Source organism: Lissotriton vulgaris, chromosome 5, assembly GCF_964263255.1.
Source record: "Lissotriton vulgaris chromosome 5, aLisVul1.2, whole genome shotgun sequence".
Lineage (NCBI taxonomy): Eukaryota > Metazoa > Chordata > Amphibia > Caudata > Salamandridae > Lissotriton > Lissotriton vulgaris.
In genome coordinates, this window is record NC_141693.1 from 70,488,141 (window position 1) to 70,510,254 (window position 22,114).

General features: G+C 53.0%; 1 protein-coding gene across 1 annotated transcript in view; it reads left to right on the plus strand.

Moving 5' to 3' along the window:
- The window catches only part of LOC147710206 (E3 ubiquitin-protein ligase TRIM39-like), a 184,128-nt gene that overhangs the window by 94,835 nt on the left and 67,179 nt on the right, over positions 1-22,114 (plus strand). The window contains exon 4 of the mRNA XM_086920887.1: positions 8,018-8,040. Coding sequence (XP_086777013.1) covers positions 8,018-8,040 — 23 coding nt within the window. The remainder of the gene's footprint in view (positions 1-8,017; positions 8,041-22,114) is intronic.

The window sequence follows — 22,114 nt, forward strand, 5'->3', positions numbered from 1 at the left end:
ATCTTGTTAAGTTTGGAGAAGAAGGACGTGGGTACGAATTGGGGCAAGTTCACGAAGTAGTGCAGAAGGCGAGGAAGCACACCATTTTGGCGAGGGCCACTCTGCCAGTGGGAGTCAGGGGGAGCGTGGACCAGAAGCCAATTTGAGCCCGAAGGGCCGTCACCGCTCTACCCAGGTTTCCATCGAAGAAGTCCGCCGGCTGGCGGTAGATCTGGATCCCCAGATATTTAAACGTGTCCGCTTTCCATTGGACCCGGGTGCCAAGGAGGCTATACTCCGGATCAGCTACGTCACTGCTGAACGCGTAGAGGCATGACTTGCCCGCGTTTACTCTGAGCCCCGATAAATCGGCAAAGCGTTGCAGTAGGTGGGCCAGTCTCTCCGGTACACTGTTCACATAGCGGACGAAGACTAATAAGTCATCTGCATACAAAGATACCTGATGGACTCCGTCGCCTAGCGGTATCCCGTCGGCCAAGGTTTGTCTCATGGCCGCAGCTAAAGGCTCCATGGCCAGCTCGAAGAGTAGCAGAGACAGAGGACACCCCTAACGGGTGCCTCTGCCCACCGCCACTGCCTCCGAAATATAGGGACCCAGCCTGACGCGGACCACAGGGTTTCTGTACAGGAGCCCCACCATCTGTAAGAAGTTTGCTTCCAACTCAAACTTCTCCAGTACCAGCGACAAGTAGCCCCATTCTAGGCAATCGAAGGCCTTTTCCAAGTCCAGCACCCTGGGCCAGGCCCTCGTCGCTTCTGCCACTACCCTGAAGTACCTCCTGAGGTTCAGGGATGTGGACCGTGCCGGGACGAACCCGCTCTGATCTGGGTGGACTAAATGCGGGACCATAGGCGCCAGACGTTCCGCAAGAATTTTGGCTAGCACCTTGTAGTCGATATTGAGCATAGCCAGCGGGCGGTAGGATCCTAAAGACATGAGGTCTCTGTCAGGTTTAGGCAGGGTCACTAGAAACGCCTCCCGCATGGACGCTGGGAGGTGGCCCCCATCTACCGATGCCCTGCACACCCGGAGGAGGTGAGGCGCTAGGATGTCCCTGTTCGCCTTATAGTATTCAGCTGGCAGGCCATCAGGCCCCAGTGTTTTCCCAGTCGCCAATGCTTGGATCGCGTCTCCCACCTCCTCCAACGTAAGTGGGGCTCCCAGGTCCGCCTTCTGACTCTCCGTAGTGGCGGGTAGCGCGACCGACTCCAAAAAGTCAGCCAGCTTGTGCGCAGGGCCCATGCCTCTAGCTCTGTAGAGGTCCCAGTAGTATCCTGTAGCCCGATGGATGTCACGTTGAGTGTATACCACCGTTCCCTCCCCCACGCGAATGGCGCCAATTGGCGCCAATTCCGCACCAGCCAGACCAGCAGGCGACCTGCTCTATCCCCCTTAGCATGCGTCTTGGCGGTATGCGCTGCGTAGATGTGGCACCTCAGACGTTCGATGAGAACTGCGTGTTCGCCACGGAGGTCCCCGAGTTTGCTCGCATGCCTGCCAGTCCCCTCCCCTTCCGTCTCATATCTGAGGAGTTCAGACTCTATGCGGGCCAGGGAGGTTGACACTTGTGCGCGGATGTTCCATGTTGCACATATGCAATGTCCGCGTATGGTCGCCTTATGGGCATCCCACTCCACCAGTGAGTCGCTCGCAGAGTCCTCGTTCTCTTCAATGTAAGCCAGTATGGCCGTACCCAGCGAGGACCTGAACTCTGCGTCCTCCAGCGCTGCCGGCTGCAGCCGCCACGTGGGTACCGGAGGTCGGTCCGCCTCCCAGATAAGTTGGAACCAAAGAGGGTTGTGATCTGAGTGCGTTCTGCCTAGGTACTCAGACTTAGTCAGGAGCGGGAGCAGGGATTGGGAGCCTACTATTCGGTCCAGGCGAACATGAAGGTCGTGCACTGACGAGTAATATGAGTATGTTTTGTCTGTAGGGTGCTGCGTGCGCCAAAGGTCATGTATGTCCCAGTGCGATAACCAGTCCCCCATAGCCTGTGCCGTCGATGCCGCTGTTGCTGCGCGTAGGGGCGGGAAGGAGCGGTCCAAGTGTGTGTCTAGGACCATGTTGAAGTCTCTCCCTAGTAGCCAAGGGAGGCCCATATACCGCTGGAGGGCATGGTTCAAGGACGCCAGGAAGACAGGCTGGTCCGTGTTGGGGGCGTAAATGGAACCTACCAATATCTCTTGCCCATTGAGCCTCCCCTTTGCAAAGGTGTACCTTCCCTCTGGGTCTACCTGGGTGTCAGTACATATAAATGGGACACCTACTCGTACCCAAATCAAGGTGCCGCGCGCATGCGCTGAGTAAGTCGTTCCATGTACCTGACCTCTCCAGCGTTTGCGGAGGCTGTCCAATTCCACTGGGGACATATGGGTCTCCTGGAGGAGCGCTATCCCCACACTGTGCCGCTGCATGTAGGCAAAGACAGAATACCGGCGCAACGGGGTATGCATGCCGCGGATGTTCCAGGTCATGATGTTGGTGCACGCCATAGTCTGTGTTGAAGTGTGATCGCTTTGGGGGTCAGGAGGGACACCATGCTGGGCCAGGGGTCGGACTCTCGGGCGGGAGTGTATGATTGCCGCTTCTGAAACATGTGAACTAGAATTAACAACTATATGGGCGAGTTCCCAACGGGGCATGCGTCCAAACTAGATTGTGTATTATCGTTTTAGTGTAGCGTGTCCGCAACTCAGGGGAATGCGGTGGAGAGCGCAGCCAGCTGTTACCTCGAAATGCCCCTTGACCAAAGGCCCTTAGGTCCACTGCGAGATGTTTGAGGATAATTAAGCAGTGTAATGCCCCGAATTGGCGCGGTTCGTCTGCGAAAGGCCCCCGTGTGTGCCTGGTACCCAGTCTCCGGCTAAACAAGAGCGCGGTGGCATGTCTGCATCTCGCCAACAGTGCCTAGTGTCTGACCCACACAAAACGCTAGACCTGGCTTACAGTACTTAACCGCGCGCTGCGGCAGACACATAAAGGATACAACTGACAGTATGCTGCATACATAGAGTCCATCGGTCCATCTCGGGGTCAACCCCAGTCACATTATGAAGTCAGCTGTCTGGGGTGTAACCACCGGCAGGGTGGTGTCATCTGACATCTCAGTGGAAGGCAAGGACGACCCACTTGCGTCGGCGTCGCTCTGTGGCCTGGAGCCCAGACCTCCTTCAGCATTCTCCACCCCCAGTGTCGCAACCGCTTCAATTGCTTCCTGTCGTTCCTGCCGTATTTTCTCTGAGATGGGCGCTGCTTGTCCCGGGCCTGCAGCCCGCCGGGTCCCCCTCTTCCTCCGTTGCCTTCTGGAACGTTCTTCGAGCCAGCCACCCTCCTCCGGGCCCACTGGCCGTGCTCCCGAACCATTGTCCAGTCTCTTCCAGCCAGTCCCAGACTTCCGATGGGTCCTCGAAGAAGCGAGTGCCCCCCTTGGCGACCACTCGCAGTCGGGAGGGGAACAACAGCGAGTACGGCAGTTCCAGTTCCCGCAACTGTTTCTTCACCGCCAAGTACGAGCCGCGCCTCCTCTGGACTGTGGCAGTGTAATCGGGGAAGAACATTACGTGGCTGTTGCCCACTTTGAGGTCACTCATCTTCCGGGTCTCGCGGAGCACAGCATCCCGGTCCCGGTTTTGAGGAGTTTAAAAAGAACGGGCGAGGACGGACACCGGGTCTCTGTGCTTGCGCTGGCACTCTGTGCGCTCTTTCCACCACAAAGTGCGGGGACAGCATGCCCGCCTGCAGGAGCTTCCGCAGCCAGGTCTCTATGTAGTGCTCGGGGTCCCTCCCTTCCTCTCCCTCCGGCAGGCCGACCACCCGGACATTGTTGCGTTGAGAACGCCCTTCCGCATCCTCTGCTCGGTCCTTCAATGTGTGTACTCTGTCGATCAGGTCTTGTAGCGCTGAGGCATGGCTGTTTACTACCGGCTGGAGTTCCTGGACCATTTGGCGCTGCGTGGTGACTGATTCCGACAGTTTGCGGTAGTCTGCATAGAGCAGCGTGAAGTCGGACTTTATCAATTCACGCTTCCAGGGAGGTCTTGGTTTGCGCTAAGGTGGTTCCAATTCATTCCACCGCTGCCAGAACCATGTCCATCTTGGTCGCCAGGGTGGCTGTGGGTTCCATGGCCACTCGCGTCTGCTCTGGTATGGGGTCGGGGCCACTCGCCTCCTGCTGTTTCGCCTGTGTCTTGTCCCGAAGCCTGCCCATTGCTAGTTGCTGCGCCGTGGGCATTAATGCGTCCGATTTCGTACCTGGCAACGGCCGCAGAGGGAATCTTCTGCCCCGGCAGTCAACTTTATGCGTGGGTGTGGCGAGTTGGGTCCGACCCCCCCTCTCGGCCCGCCACCGTCTGGATGTTCAAGTGCAGTCAGTCGCCAATGTCAGCACCGTAGTGCACCTTCCCACCTAGCCTTGCGAGGAAAGGGAGTCGCTGTATCCTAGGTCCGCACCAATTTCATCAACTCAGGAGACCCCTTCGCCGCCCAGTCTGTCCTCAGTAATGGCAGGGAGGAGCGCGGTCCACGCAGTCCAGGAGCAAAGGCCGCACAATGCCGGGACCACCAAAATGGCTCCTAGAGCAAGATGGCGCCCACTTGCTGTAGATCTCGTTTGAGGAGGCTTTCCCCTCCTCCTTGGCCGCAGCCACCGTTACCCCTCTGTCACCCCAAGGCCCAGGGCTAGCGTCCAGCGCCCCTGCAGCTGTGCACAGAACGGCGTGTGGTGGGCGAGCAGCTCCTCGCTGTCCAGCGACCCCCTCACTGGCGGCAAGCAGCTCCAGCCACGCAATGCCTCAGTTGTCCACTGCAAGCTATGAGCTCCCGACCAGGACCACAGCGTGCGCCCGTAAGTGGCGTGGGAAGCGTTGCAGTGCTTCGCAGGGGTCTTGTCTGATCGTTGCTGTGCCCCCCGCTGCTTCTCTGCCCCGGGGCAGTCCGCCGCCAAAATGGCCGCTCTGCAGCCGGTGTGGCCGCTTCCCTCTTCTCTAGCAGCAGAGGGGGGGGGGGAATTTGTCTATGGTAGGGGGCCCACCGTGTCCGGGTCCTCGTCTCTGCCTCCTCCTGCCCTGCCGATGCGGTCCTGGAGGTGCACTTGGTGGGGCCCCCTCCTTCCTCGCTCCTCACCTTAGCGCGGGACCAGTGTGGCTCTCCTCTGATGTGCCTCTTCACCGTGGGCCCCACTGCCTTCTCACCAGGCTTGCGGTAGGGGTCCGCTCGCTCGCGGCCCCACCAGCCGCCTCCTGACGCCTTCCCACTCTCGCAGGTTGCACCGCTGCTGCCTCCGGAGTTTTCTCCCCAGGCTGATGTGTCTCATCACCGTGGGCCCCACCGCCTTGTTTCCTGCCGCACCAGGCTGTCACTGAGGGTCCGCTCGCTCGCGGCCCCACCGGCCGCTTCCAGACGCCTTCCCGCTCTCGCAGGTTGCACCGCTGCTGCCGCCGGAGTTTTCTCCCCAGGCTGCTAGAGTCAGCCCGTGGAATATTCTCTCTCTGGCCTCTGTTCTGGCCGGCGCCAGGCCGTTTCCTGTTTAGCGCAGCCCGGCGGGTTGCACGCCTTTTTCCCCCAGCTCTCCGCGCCTCTGCACGGCAGTGTCCGTTCCGATGCCCCCGCTGCCTCAAAAATCGCCCCAGGTCTTGTCAGCGGCTCGCACAGGTGTTCCCGCACCAATTCCGCTCAGAGCGGGGGAGATTTCCTCGCAATCAGGATAATTAAAGGATAATTACAGGGCCGTGTGGACAGAGCTCTAAGAAATCGCGTCCGCCATGTTGCCTGGCTGGCCACGCCCTCTCCAGAGTGGAAATCATTCATGATGTAATATTATGTGAGGTTATCCATGTGCTGAGTCATGTGACACTGATTAGATTATAACAGACAATGACCCATTCAGAATATTACCGATTGTGTCATGTGAACTCATTCATATTACCCACTGCTGTGTCATGTGACCAGGGACGTTGATTCACCAAAATGCCAGCAGTAGTGGAAGTGACATCACACGCTCTTTGAACTTAATTACATCCCAGGAAGTAATATGTGATCTTTCACCCTTAATGTCCTCCGGAAGTTGTGTCACATGACCTTAACCCTAAAGACATTACAATAATTGGCCTTACTGAAGTTCTGTAATAACTGCATGGTTAGTATTACACAACGCAGACCAATGGCCATTTTAGAAACCACCTATATTAGGGTGGTGACCTGATCTTTGAAAGTGGTGGGATGCAATACTTACCCTGAATTGTAGTGAGACAAATGTTATCTCGTAGGCTTGGGGGAGGGGGAGGAAAGGCTAGGGACAGTTCTCCTACCGACAAATGTTTTTTAATAATGGTAGCTAATGATGTATTAAAAAGCACAATTTTCACATAAACGTGTTCAAAAGACAGTGGTTCTGAAAGAGCACTCATTTATATTTAAGAGCTTTCAAGATGTGTCAAGCCAATGAAACCTGACCCTCTGAAGGAGTTCACCCCATTGTTTTCTGAATGTGCTTTGGAGACCCCCTTAGGTCAAAAACCACCTCCATTGTGCCAGAGCCAGCATTTTGTCAGGGGTGCCCTTATATGCAATGCGTGCCTTTTTATAACGTATATTACCTACAATTTCCAAGTGTCAGTATTTTGCAATTAATGCCATCTCATACCCTAGGTAACCCTTAGGTCAAATTACATCTAGTACATCGGGGCTAGAACGTTGTCATGGTTACCCTCCCACCATTCGCCATGGTCTTCCTACCTTATGCTAAGAAGCATCTCCAATGAGTTAGTGCCAGCATTTTGCTATGGGTGATCCCTATGCCAACAATTTCCTCAAATATGCCAGTACTGTTCAATTGGTTCCCATTATGCCAATAATTACCTCCAGCATGCCAGTAGCAGTGGCTTTCACAGATGCCTGTCATGCTAACACTTGCCCACGGTATGCCAGCGGTATAATTTTTCCATGGGCCCCTCTGAGCCACGAATTACCTTCAGCATGTAAGGTCCAGTGGCAGACTAGCAAGCATTGCATCCCATTCTCACTCACATGTACCAGCATTCACACAGCCACACTCATGTATTCTCACTAGCACTCCTCATGTATTCTCACTCAGTCTAATTCACTCTCACTTATTCATAGTCCAACATACTTACTCATATTCACTTACACTTACTGTCATTCTCACACACTCTTACTCATTCATTCACGCTCACTCAGATTTACTCTCACTCTTACTCAATCATACTTTCTCCCTCATGTACACACTCTCTTATTGTCACTCATTCTGACTCGCTCATACTCACTGACTATACATCTCACTTATCGCTCACTAACTTTTAGTGGCTCACTCAATACCTGTCAATGATTCTCACTCGCTTTTACTGACATACAGTCATGTTTACACATACATTTTAAAAACATTTTTTTACTTACAACATCTGCCACTAAAGTTCTCTTTCTAGATTTTTGTGCCTTTTTTTATTACTCTAATTGTGAATATAAACCTATTATTCACTATTACTGTAATAAAAATTGGCAAAAACCGAAGGTGGAGGACGACTCCCATAAGGGCGAGCTGCCTCTGTCTTCTTAGCACTGATTTTGCTACCTCTGAAGTCAGGGGTCGCACAAGCAGTGCCGAGGGTCACAAGGGGCAATCCAGGAGTCGCAGTTCCAACCCCTGGCAATCTCTAAATGATTTCCATGCGTGTGACCCTGTTGAGAACATCATACAATGAGAAAAGTGACTCCAATCAGAAAATCAGAATGTGCTGTGTTTTTGTGACTCCATTCAGATTGACACTGTGCTGTGCCATTACCATTCAGATTATCAGTTTCTGCTATGTCATGTGACCTCAGTCAGAATATCACATTCTGTGCTAAGTCATGCAATGCCATCAAATGTGCTGTGTTAAGTGACCGCGGTCACTGTTTTCTAACCATAGATAGTTTGAAGTGTTTAACTATTAAAAATGTTGCCATAACTTTAACATCTTCTCTGGAAACTGATTTCACTGTGATTGTTTCTCTGTTTTGCAGGATGTCAGAGGCACCCTGAGCAGGTAAGGCTGGTTTCTTATCCTCCTATCAGTGTGAAAGGAGCAGGTCTCACTGCTGCAGTGTGTAAATGCCACTACTAAGCTCACACAAAGTGCTAGGAAACTTTCAGATCCTCATAAAATCACTTTGCATCCTCAAAAAACCTCTTAAGCCCTCAGAAAATACTGTTGATTCCACTGAAAACCTAAGTGCTTGGAAAACACTCTTGCATCATCAGGAAGCTCTCTTAAACTTTCATTAAATCCCTACGAGTCACCAGAAAACTGCTTTAAGTCCTGAAATAGTTGCTGCAGAATGGAGCTGCTGTCCTCACAACACATATTTGTATCTTTAAAATGTGACAATGTAGCCCGTCGCACTCCTTTGCGGGACAAGTCGTCTCCAATATAGTTAACCTGTGTATTCTCAATAAATCGATATGATCCACAATAGTTTCAATGTTTTTAATCTTCATTCATAGTAAACTTGATTTTTTCAACTGTTCCATCACAGTCAGAAATCCAGTATCAAAATTCCTGTCATTATGTATAAAATGCCGGTGTTGCACATGCAACACCGGCATTTTATATGTAACCAGCCTGGATAAGCACTATCTTTTTGCGTCTTCTACATCAATGTTTGTCTATTTCCGTATCATTTATACATTTCCATTTGTGTTTTATTTATAGATTCACTGTATATTTCCCCTGATGAAGTGCGCAAGCACGAAATGCATTGGGATTTGAAAGGAATTGGTATTGATGAAATGACATCGAAAATTTCTGGATTGTATACGTAAGAACTTTTTCAAATGCCCTTTGTGGTACAAAATGAATAGGAAATGCCGACGCGTTTCCAATGCCGAGGTAGACTCACAGGGTTTTTATCAGGGCTATGGCATGGTGTAACCGGCAGATTAAAAATGGAAGTGAGAAATAAATTGTTTGCACAGCAAACTGACTTTCTCTTAAGTTCTGTTTGATCCCCGGGGGCCTAGCCTCCTCCTCCACCTTGTGATAATGGGTCCCCAGCTGCAGAAAGTATTTTTTATAGAATTTGCTGAGAAAGCCATTCGGGCTGGGTGCCTTACCCGGATTCAGATCCCCCAGAGCCGCCCCCAATTCTTCCTCCGTAAGTGGACCATCCAGTTCTTCCCGTTCTGCATCAGAGAGCGCCATAGGCGGGAGGTTGTCCAGAAAGCGATCGATGACCTCAGTGGACAGACATTCCGTGGGGCCGTATAGCGTGACATAATACTCAGCGAAACTACTGGCGATGGCTGAGGCATCCGACAAGGTTAGCCCATCCAGTCCCACAACAACCGGCAGGGTCTGGGGGAGGAGTGAACCCTGACACAAACAATGCAGCAGTTTACCAGATTTGTTGCCAAACTGATAGATCCTGCTATGAGTTGCTAATCATGCCTGGCGAGCCTCATCTAAGAGAATATGAGAGCAGTCCTGCTGTGCTAGCAACAATTGGTGGCGAACCTGTTCTCCCCCCTCCTCACCACTGCGTGCCTCCAACCTAAGGATAACAGCCTCTGCGCACACCAAAGCTTCTCTACGCAATTTTGTAGCTGCTGTGCAAAAGGAGATATCCACTCCACGAACCGTGGGCTTCATGGCGTCCCAAAGAGTCGCGGCTACCCGAACCGAGCCCACGTTGTGAGTCAAATAATGATCAAGAGCATCCTCCATCTGTTCCCTGTAGTCCTCCTTCTGTAGGTTCCAGGCCAAGAGGTTCCACCGGAAAGCTCCACGAGCTCATCCAGCCAGTATACTGAGGGACACGGGCAAATTATCAGAAAGACCCCGTGGGAGAATGTCTGCAGCTACCACCCTGCGTTTAAAAGCCCAGGAGATGAATAAATAATCAAGGCGAGAAAGGGAGCCATGAACTGACAATAGATAGGTGTACCCCTGTGTGGTACTGTGCATCCTGCGCCAGGGATCAACCCAATCCAGACTCGTCACTAAAGAGAATAATTTGGTAGGGTGCCGGACCTCCAATGGACTCGTCGACCTCCAGCGATCCCTAGCCATATCCATAACATCATTCCAGTCGCCACCCGCAATGGCTAGGCATTCGGGCATGTCCACCCATAGGGTCATTACCCTCTCAGCCAATCCCCAGGAAAAGGGCAGGGGAGCGTAGACGCTCCCTAAAACTAAGGTTTCCCCATCCAGCATGCCTTGTATGAACAAATATCTGCCCTGTACATCCCCCCCATGTCTTAATGTGTGTGTATGCAACTCTACAATGTATTAAGATGGCAACCCTGGTGTGGCCTGCGGCGTCAAGATGGCGGTCGCACTCTGAGAGTGCTTCTGGACCCCCTCCGTCATCCGCCCGCCATCCACCGCTAACTCCCAGCTACCTGCCGAGTTCGGCTCCTGGTGCGACCTGCTGAGAAGGGCGGAGAAGCGGAGGGGCCATCGGCTGCCACGGTGCCCTGTGCTGGCTGGGAGAGCTGGAGGCCGGTGCGGGGGGACGACACCTGCATTGCCCGAGGCATGGGCTCCAGCGAGGACCCGCTGGGCCTGGGCCCACCCTGAGGTGCCGGCTGAATCTGCGGCTGGAGGCGTTGGCAGCGGCGGCGGCAAGCCCGGCGGGGCGGGCGAGGGGACTGCGGGTGCTGCAGGCGTGATGGACTTCCGGACCCTTCTGCGGTGAGGAGCTCCTGAGGGGTGAGGGACGGTTGGGCCCACACTTCCCGAATCGCGGCCCTAGACTATCGGCGGCCGTGCCGGTGCTCCCTTTGGCCCGCTGGCCCCGCTGCTACCCGCCTGCCCCCTGACCACCCTAAGAAGGACGGTGGGTCATTGGAGGGCCTGTGAGCGGCGGCCCTGTGGCTCCCTATCCCCCAGAGCCGAAGGCGACATCGGACCCCCCCCGGCCGCCAATGTGGGGCCGGCAGCCTGAGGACGGTGGCGGCTGGCTCGCCTGAGCCATTGTGAGGTGGTGAGATTTGCAGGCTGGAGTGGCCTGCACCGGGTGAGGCTGTTCCTCCGGGGACGGGGCCCGCTGTCTGAAAATACTGCAGTAGCTGGGAGCGCCCCCGAGGGGGTGAGTCTGAGCCTATAAGATTGGCCCCGGAGCTTGGGCCGCCATGCTGATTCCACATTGTACCCCCCGCGTGGCGGCCCTATGATCCCTGGCCCTGGCATGAATGGACCGTGCAGCGGACGCCTCCCACTGTAGAATACTGGGCTCCGCCGGGGGGCCGGGAGTGGCGGCTCCGTGGACCATCCTCCTCCCGAGCGGCGGAGAGCGCCTGCATCTTACCATCCCGATCGGGGCACATGGAACTGGGGCAGAGGTGAGCTCCCCGGGGAGGGCCGCCGGGCCTCGGCTCGAACGGAGCAGTGTGCCCATGGAGAGGTGCGACGTGCCCAGTACCCACCGCTGCGCCTGGGGGTGGCCGGACTCGGTGACCTTCCTGTCTGGGGCCTGTCTGAGGGCACCATCATACCTGGTGTGGGGTATTGGGGCGCAGTCTGGCCCTGAGAGGACTGACCGACGCATTGAGTACCGCCCCCTCTCCCCCCCCCCCTGCTGAGAACTGCATCCCGCCCCCCTAGCTCGTGTTGGTTGATCATCTACAACTATGGGCAAACCCCGAGGTCCCCCGGCCTCTGGCCCCACAACCCAAACAACGATGGAGCAATTTCCGAAATCGGATCGGGGACCCGGTGGCGGGACGGCGTCCGGCTCAGGCCCAATCGGAGGGGACCTCTCTACCATCCTTCAAGCGATGACCGCACCTCAAGCGTCTGTTGAAAGCAAGATCGGGGAGGTGCGGGTCGCTCTCATCCGCCAGGACCTTGGCAAGGCCATGGAACGGATCACCAAGGCTGAGTCCCATATCTCCACAGTGGAAGATGACGTCAGTGTCCTCATGTCTCAAATAGCCCGTCTACAGTTGCAGACATCGGAGCTCCACCGCCGGGCCGAGGATGCTGAAAACAGGGCGTGTCGAAACAACCTGCGCCTCCTGGGTTTTCCGGAAGGGGTGGAGAAGGACAGCACCGCCGCCTTTATGAAGACCTGGATCAGCTCCTGGATGCCCAAAGAGTAACTCTCCCCCTGGTTCACGGTGGAATGAGCTCATCGCTCCCTTGCCCCAAAGACGCCGCCTGGAGCCCATGCACGTCCCATCATCCTCCGTGTTCTAAACTTCTGCGATAGGGACGCCATCCTGGGGGCGGCCAGAGAGCTGGGGCCGCTGCACCATCAAGAATCCAGGATAATGGTGTTCCCGGACTACTCTAGGGAGGTTCAGTCCCAGCGCCGCTCATATGATGAAGTTAAGCAAAAGCTAAGGGCGCTGGGCCTTCGCTATGGGCTCCTCTTCCTGGCCCGGCTTAAAATGATCTTTCAGAACAAGACTCTCTTCTTTGATTCTCCCCAAGCCGCATGGACTTGGCTCACTGAGGAGCGGCCCCTCCGGCCGAAGGCGACTCTTTCTCCTTCTCGGTGAGCCCCGGAGTGAGCGAACCAGACCGCGCCAAAGCCCAGGTGGCGTAGGACCGGATCCCGAAGGAGCGCCGGTCGCCGGGGTGGTGGCTTCCAGTCGCCAGAGACACGGACCCAACAATCTTCGGCCCACACCCAGGAGTGTGGCCCTGCTCCTCCACCTTCAGCCTCCTCCTTGATTGACCTGGGCAGCGTCCCCGGACCCAGTGAAACTCTGCGACAGGCCAGTTCGGACTCCAACTTGTCCTGGAGCCCAGTGATCCACTGCTCTGATGTAGACACCGAGTCATGAGTGACGATGCCACCTGCGCCTGGTGCTCCCAATGGGGCTCATCACCAACGAGCATGCCTTTGACTCTGTGATCCAGCTCGTAAGGGGCTTGCCAATTTGGTCTGTTGGGGTATTCGTATTGATGAAATCCTGTGTCCGAACACTATAGCCCCCAGATGCATGTTTCTTCTCTTTATGTCATTTGCTGTTAGTAATTCATCCGCACACATGGAGTGGGGTCCGACTCAGCCATGTCCTAATCTTGTGGTTGATAACCGTTTTAGTTTAGCTGTTTGCCTCCTAGTGAGGTGTTAGTGATTTGTTCGGGCGACAGATGCTTCCCGTTCTGAAGTATAGGGTGGGGAGAGTTGGGGGTGGGGGGGGTGGGGGGGTGGGAGAGAGACCGTTGTCGCCTGAGAGTTTGTTGTTTTTGGCCGCCTACGGGCCACCGTGTTCAGTCCCCATTGGTAGTCACATGTCCTACTATCTTTTTCAGCTGTCGCACACACTCCATCAACTAAGCCCTGGTCCCCGGGGCCCGGTTACAGTCTCCCCCCTGACTGTGGGGGGTCCTTCCAACCCACTTGCTTCACGCCTGCCCACACCTTCACACATGACCCACACTAATATCAAGCCCCTCCACGTCCTTTCCTGGAATGTGAATGTCCTCCTGGACCGCATTAAACGTACCGCAGTGCTCCGAGCGGCCCACCGACGCCTGCCTGATGCCCTGCTCCTCCAGGAAACACACCTACTAGGTTCCCAGTGCCACTTCCTGGCCCGCTACGGGTTTGACCGGGTCTGGCACTCCGGCTTTGCTAGATGTTCCCGGGGGGTGGCCATCCTCCTGTGACGGGGGCTTCCCTTCACCGTAGTTGACGTCACTACTGACACACAGGGGACGTTCGTGGCCGTGTCGGGAATGGTTGAGGGTAACCCCGTGAACCTCCTTTGCACCTATGTTCCCCCGGCGCTCTTGTCCTCCAACCTCCGGCGCCTCACGCAGGTGGTCTCCTCCTTACCCCAAGGCCTTACTGTCGTCAGGGGGGATTTTAATGCAGTCCTACAACCCTCTAGGGACGTGACGGGCCCTCCTTCGACACAGCGCCTGGCCTCCACGAAGAGCCTCGTGGGCTTGACCTCCGCAATGGGGTTTTGCGATGTGTGGAGAGGATGTACCATGTTACAACGCATACTATTACAACTACCTACCGTTACAACGCGACCATTACAACGCATACCATTACAACGCATAGCGCTTTGAGGTGCTGGATAGTGGTAAGTATAATTTACTATTCTAACTCCAGTCCCCGTGGACCCTAGGGAAGGTGTTGGATAGTAAATTATACTTATTCCCTATCCTAGAGCGCCCCCCAGCGCAATGCGTTGTAATGGTATGCGTTGTAAAAGTCGCATTGTAATGGTAGTGCGGAGTAACAAATGCGTTGTAACAGGTGTATACCGTGTGGAGAGTGTGGAATCCCCGAAAGAGACAATATACGCACACGTCAGCCGCCCACCATACCCACTCCCACATAGACCTAATCCTGCTGCCTGCCTTGGACTGCCAGCTTGTGTTGGGGTGGAGATCCTCCCTAGGGGAATCTCCAACCACTCCCCCATTTCCCTTCATATCGGGTCTCCCTCCGCACGCCCTATGACAACCTGGCGATTAAACGCATGGTTTTTGCAAGATTCTGATTTGGTGGAGGCCCTTGGCCAAGAGCTCCACCATTACTTCTCCATTAACACAGGATCGGTCCCTTCGCAGGGAACGCTCTGGGAAGCAGGCAAGGCGGTGGTTCGAAGGGTAGCTGGAGTCCCGAGCGGTTCGTCTGGAGCAGGCTCAACTGGCCGACGATAGGGCTGACTCCTCCAGGCAGCTGGCGCTTGTCCGCGATGAGACTCGGCGGCTCTCCCTGGAGTCGGCCAAAATGCTATGGCATTCCTCCGTGGCTTGTTTTTATGGCTGGGGTGACAAGAATGGCAAATTGCTCCACAACCTAATATCCTACCCTAGGGCCCATCACATTATTCCGGAGATCCGAACGATCGGTGGGACTCACCAGGTGACATTGCGGGCTATTGCAGAAACCTTTGCTCAGTATTATGTGGATCTGTACACGGCACGTGTCCCCAGCGCCTCCCTCGCTGAATTGTTGGAGGGCTCTGGAACTTGTCTTCCCGGGAAACCGCTGACCCCCTGGACGGCCCTTTCACCTGGGAAGAAATTCATGGGGCTTTCACTCTGCTGCACTCCGGCATAATACCCGGACCCTATGGGTTCCCCCAAGAGTACTACTCTGTGTTCCGTGATGACCTGGTCCCCCATTTGACTGCGCTTTTCGGCCAGGTCGTTGATGACGGGTCCTTCCCATCTGAGTCTGACGTGGCCACCATTGTGGTTATCCGGAAGACACAACCGCCTTCCCTAAATTGCTCTGATTACCGCCCAATTTCGCCGATGAACACAGACATTAAAATCTTCGCCACCGCAATAGCTCAGCGACTCTGGCCCCTCCTGCAGGACCTGGTCCACCCTGACCAATGCGGGTTCACGCCGGCCAGGGGTACCCGCCACTGCATCCGTCGCCTCCACCTGGCGCTGGCCCACCGACACCGGTTGTCCCCGTACTGGCGCTTCTCCTCGTTGACTTCGACAAGGCCTTTGACACAGTGGACTGGGGATATTTAAGGGATGTCCTGGAGCGTATGGGTTTCGGCCTTCCCTTCCGCCGCCTGGTCCAGGTTCTTTATAGCAGCCCTAGAGGCCGTGTACTAGTCAACGGTGAGATTTCGGAGCCATTCCCAATCCGGAGGGGCATCCGCCAGGGCTGCCCCCTCTCACCCCTCCTATTCGCGCTGGCGATGGAGCCCCTAGCGGCCCTAATTCGACAAGACTCCTTCATTCAGGGTTCGGTATGGGATCAGAGCCAAGTGGATAAAATTGCTCTATACGCGAACGAAGTTCTGCTTTACTTGGCTGACCCGGAACATTCCGGCCCTAGATCTCTAGCAGGCTTGTCGGACTTTGAGCAGGTCTCGGGTCTTCATCTCAACCCGACAAAGTCCCCCTTAGTTCCTCTTCACCCCACTCGAGCATGCTTTGACTGGCAGGAGGTGATCCCCCTCCGGAGGCAATCATTCAAGTACCCGGGAGTGTGGTTGACCCTCCTGCCGAAGCTGGAATGGGTCCTTAATGTTGCCCCGCTGGTCTCGGAAAACCGATCTTAGGAACTGGCAGTCCCTCCCCCTTAAACCGCTGGGCAGAAGTGCACTTTTCAAAATGATGATGTCAAGTCAAGTCAAGTCATGGAATTTGTATAGCGCACTACATACCCAGAGGGTTTCAAGGCGCTTAGGAAGGGGAGGAGGATTGCTTGTCAAATATCCATGTTTTAAGTTGCTTTCTGAATTGAATGCTAGGTGGTTCTGGGTAAGGCGAAGGTACGCGGGGAGTGAGTTCCATGTTTTAGCAGCCAGGTATGAAAAGGATCTGCCTCCCATGGTGGTCTTGTGGATGTCTCGGTCCCATTGCCGGATTCCCCCCCCCCTTTGATGGCGGTATGGGGGTCACCAACCTTCATTTTTACTACTTAGCTACAAGGCTCATTGTGCACCACGATTGGTTTGTGGGCGGCTGGTCCGACCCAGCGTATCGCGTATAGCTCACTGCCCTAGATTTCGCGCAGCTTCAGGGCTACCTATATGGCTCCCCGGTACCACAAACCCTGGCCCCAATCACCAGATCGGTATTCATGGCCTGGCGTGCTGCCCTTCACCAAGTGACCTGGGACCGGAAGCTGACTCAACACAGGCCCCTTTGGCATGGCACCTGGTTGAGGGAGGTCTCATCCCTGGGAGGTTTCCACTGTTGGGACTTGGTGGGGGTGTTACAACTTGGAGATGTTTGGGTGGGGGATCACATGCGCTCCTTTTCCGACCTACAGCACAGACACGCCCTCTCCCAGTTCTACAGATATTTGCAACTCCGTCACGCCCTCCATATATACCTCCCAACACCCACCTCCCTCCTGGAGTTTAGTCCTCTGGAAGCCCAAGTCATGATGGGTAACCTGGGGAGAGGGGGAGTGTCCCGTATATACAGAGCTCTGATAAATAACTGTCCCGCATCCCTGGACCTGCTTGGGAAATGGTGGGAGGGATGGGTGGGCTCCTTGGACGAGGCGGACTGGCGCGATGCCCTAATGGTGCCTAAGACCCTCACCACGTCCTCAAAGCTACGCCTGGTGCAGCTTTGCTTTCTCCACACGGCATACCTCACTCCGGCACGTCTCTTTCGAGCCGGCTTAAGAGCTTCCCCGACCTGTGCGCGCTGTGCTGGTGCCCCAGCCGACTTCTATCACATGGTAGGGCTGTGTCCGGCCTTGGATCCGTTCTGGGGGGGTGGAACGTGAGCTCACGCGGGCCTTGGGATGGGTGTTCCCCCATGACCCGAGGCACTTGCTACTGGGAGTGTTCGATGGCCTGGGCTGACAAGGAACTGGAAACGGCATTAGCAGTGGCGAAGCGAGCTATAGCGGCTAGATGGTCCCAAGTTGAGGTGCCATTACTGCAGAAATGGAGGAGGGGAGTGGACTGATGCGGGGTGCAGGAGAAATCCCTCTTTGAGGCCCGGGGATGCCCCGAGATGTTCAACAAAGTGTGGGACAAAGAGTTCGGCCTGCTCCCATCCTGATGGGCCCTTACCTGATTTGCCAGTGTGATGTGAGGGTACTATTTCCTTATCCAGGAAAGACTACTATGAACTGTGTTGTTACCGGGGAAGGGAGGTTTTTTTTTTATAACTACGATGTGTGATTTGCTACCAATGAAATTTCTTTTACCAAAACTTCAATAAAAATTTGATTATCAAAAAAAAAAAAAACATGGCAACCCTCCCGGTACCTCCTCACAAACCCGAGTGGAAGACCTGGGCAAATCCGAACCATTGAAAGCACACCGCCTTAGTCCCCATAAGAGGTGTCTCCTGCAGCAACAACAAGTCCACCTGGGCACGCTTGGCCTGCTTCAGAACAGCTAACATACAGTTTTTAATATCCTTGGTTCAGTCTCCGTGCTAACTAGAAACAAAAAATAGATTGGCACGTTTTTGGTTTCTCGCTGGTCCTTGCTTCACAACTTTATGATAAGACATAAAAGTCTTTTGGGAACTTATATTTTAGCACGTGCATTCTATATATGTAAATGACACATTATTCGGGGAGATGTAACATTTTTCTGTGAAGAAAGTTCGAAAAACAAATTAAGTCTCTTGTCTTAACCTTAATGAATACCAAATATTAAAAACTTTGACCATTTGGTTCAACTTACTGAGAGGGTTTCTTTCTGCCGAGTAGTGCGTACATTTTCTAACTGCTCCAGACAAACTACCTTGGTTACTTTCTGCTAACTCCTATATCCTGTTGTACAGGGAGTGCAGAGGACATTCTTTGTCTGAAGCATTGTGGGATATGTAGTGTCTTATTTTCGAAATGCCACTACGCACTAAGTGTCAGATGTTCAAACGATCCGCCATTTAATATTTCATTGGCATAATCCACTAGCCAATTACTGGCAGTGTGTGAATTTCCTACATGCAAATACGTTTTTTGGAAAGCGTGATTTTGATACTATGCGCTGTACCAGTATATTGAAGGCAATCGAAGTCAATAAAGTTATTTGGACAACCGAACCAGGGTCTCGTTTTTTCTGAAAATGAGTGAATGCGAGTTCTTATGCTCTACGGTTTCCTGCTGTGTGGATCATAATCTTATGTTTTAAGTGTCAACTTATTTCTGGGTCAGTTTATAATTGAGGAGCATGTTTGCACTGGTTCACGCATCCGCTAGGTTTTCCGAATGAAAGTGCCAGTCGACAAGAGATTTGAATATTTTCAAAAGAGCTTAGCACTCACCCTTTGTGAAAAATGCGTGTAAGTTCTTATGCTATACAGTTTCCAACTGGATTGGTCGTGGTATTGTATTTTTAGTATCAGCTTGTTTCTGGGTCTGATTCTGCGTGAGGAGCATGTTTGCACTGGCTCGTGCTTCCGTTAGGTTTTCCGAATGCGTGTGCCAGTCAACAAGAGATTTGTATATTTACAGAGGGTTTAGTGCAACATTTGGTGCAGCTCAGACATTTCGTTTAAGCCGTCATTTACAGTTATATTTTAAGATACGGTAGGCTTCTCTGTTTTGCAGTAATGTATCCACATCACCTCTTCTGGGCAGTGGCTTGATAGCTAACAGTACTGTCCTTCAAAGTCCTTTTCCAAGTGTTCTTCCTCAATGAAGTGGGGTACCATTGGCGCAGTGAGCACCTTTTGCTTAATCCTGGAACGGTGTTGGACAGTTCTTTGATTTATCTGCTGAGTTGTTTTACCTATATACAACTTTGGGCATGGGCACAAAATGGCGTACACAACGTTCTTAGTTTTGCAATTAGTAAATTCTTTGTGTACTCATTTGGAGTGGTGTATGAATCTTTGCCTTCTATGGTGTTGGAACACGCAGAACAGGTGCCACATTTATGGTGTCCCTCCACTGGTTTCAAGTTCCATAAAGTTCTTAAATCTGTCTTGGCCTTGGGATTTCTCAAATCAGCACGTATAATTTGCTGTCCTATGCTTTTGATTTTCCTCACTGCAAACTGAGGTCTTTCCGTAAGGCATTCAAGGTTAGTGAGAAGATGCCAATTGCTCAAAATCGCATTGCGGAATTTGTGGGTATGCGGGCCAAATGTGGGTATGCATGCTAACTTCCCCAATGGCTTTTTGATTTTATTGACAGCTAGTTCCTCCTGCGGTGTATACCATGCTCTTTTTGTCGCATGTTTTAGCATTTTCTTTTGGGTAACCTCTTTCTTTCAATTCTTCACAAAAACTTTCTGCGTGCACCTTGAAATCCTCTTTGCGGGCTCAATTCCGCCGGATCCGCAATAGTTGGCTGTATGGTAAATTGTCTTTAAGACTTAGGTGATGAAAACTTCGAAAATGTAGGATTGTATTTTTGTCTGTAGGTTTACGGATGTACGGTAGTGGTTAGCTTTTGGTTTCCTGTATAAGCACTTCCACATCCAAGAATGATAGACGGGTCTTGCTTTTTTCCATACTGAATTTGATGTCCGCATGTCTGTTAAGCCATTCAAAGAAGGTTGCTAATTGATCTTCTGTGCCAATCCATAGGCACCAGATATCGCCAATGTAATGGTACCATGATACAATATTTCCCCTGTATGGGTTATGGTTAAAAATGCACTTGTCTTCAAATAAAGCCATGTAAAGGACCGCCATTTTTGGGGCATAAGGACACCCCATGGCCTTACCTCTGACTTGCATGTAGAATGTTTTGTCAAATTTAAAATAGTTCCTTTTAAAGGCTATTCTTGCTAGGTCCAATATGAAGTCGGTTGGAACTCTCTGAGCTTTTGGTTGTGTTTCTAAGAAGAACTCTATGCATTCAAGGCTTTTCTCTTGAGGAATCTGAGTGCATAAGGAATTAACATAAAAAGAGACCATCCATTGCTGGTTGCAGTTAAGTGGGTGGTCCTCAATTTTAGTGATACAGTCCGTAGAGTTTCTGAGATATTTCGCTATCGGTTTGAGTACCAAATCACATCCTGAAACAATTGGTCTCCCAGGAGGTTGTTGCAGATTATGAATTTTTGGAAAAAAATATATTACTGGTGTAGGAAGGTAGATACCTGACTATGGTTACCCCCAACTTTTTTCCTGGTGTTTTGCTGGTTTTCTGACTTACTTGACCTGGGGCCCTGCTATCCAGGACCCCAGGCCCACTGCTCTCTCTCTAAAATGGATTCCATGTCCCTTAGGTACATTTCCAATTGGTACTGGGCCACCTTATCAGACCCTGTAACTCAGGGCATAGGTGTACCCAGGGCCTACCAGGGGCTGCAGCATGTATTATGCCACCCCTGGATGGCCATCTAAATCTGACACAACTGGCTGCACGACAGCTGGGGCAAGGTGGTGTAATCACCCTTTGCTTTAGATATAGTATACCTATATCTAACCCTAAAAATGGACACACAGATTCCTATCAGTCACTCCTATGGCAGGCCTTGACAATCCTGAAGGCAGAGTGCTTGGAATCGTGTGAGATGGTGCTCTGGCATGAGCTGAGCCCGTTTGCAGCTTGCGGAACCAAGTCCTAATAGCTGTTCCATGATAACGCATACCATATACTCTTAAGTGCATTATAATCCTCGCGGTTAAATGCTATCTTTGGTATTGCTTTATCAAAACATGTCGAGTAAGGTGTCATACGAATTGGAATACTAACCCCTCGCCAATTCTGGCGACGGGGTTAGCATTCCACCCTTCTAGAGGGACACGACATGTATGTAACTGTGAACCCCGGTTAAAGTTAACTGAAGCCTCAGCTCCACAAAATGGATGCTGCCACCACAGACACGAGTCTGACCTCCTGCTGCTGGGAGTCCTTCCAGCGAGGAGAGCTTGGACAAAGGGTTTCCTGTCAGGGGCGGTGCTAGCACCATCCCAGACAGGGTTTTGGGTATCCTGGGTAGGCAGGGCTTTACAGGAAGGTGACTGCAAGTGGCACCCCGGTGCTCACTACGCATCTGCCGGCTAGAACCAGTTCCAGGGGCACACCAGCCCCTGGCCTGGGGAAAGTCCGGCATGGGAGAGGGGTGTAACCACCCCCCTTCCTGGTCCCACCCCTAGGGCAGGACCTAGTCGCGTACCCACCCCTTTCTTTAGGATAAAGGCAGGAGCGGGGACCCTTCCAAATTGGATCATCTTTGATTCAAGAACTACTTTCTACGAAAGGAAACTCAAGACTCTTCTCAAGATTTCTCCCTTGTGACTAAGGAGTAGTCACCCTGCATCCGCAGGCACCATCTAAGAACTCTGCAGTTTGCTGCACGTCCTTCCTCAGGAATCCGACTGCCCAGCTCGACGAGAACCGGCTTCCCTGGCACCTCTGACCTCTACCCACATCGTCAGCTCAGCTGAGATCCGTGGGTGCGACGAGACCTTGAGGGACCGGCCATCTTCAGAACCTGCACGATTTCTAAACCAGCACGACCGCCGAGGGATCCTCTGGTGAGTGCTTTGGGGTCCGAGAAGCCCCGACCCTGAGCAGCTCCAGCATCGAAGTTCAGCCTCCCAGCATCTCCACGATCTGCGTGGGGCCCTTCTGCTTTTTGCTGACCATCACGTTGTCTGGCTACTAGCCCGCTGGCTTGTGGCCTTCTCGACAACGCCCGACAACAACGCTGTTGGTCTGGTTGCTCCAGACTGACCTTTGCTCCCTTCTGAAAGAGGAGCACCCCGGACCCTCCTGGTCCACTCAAGACGCCAT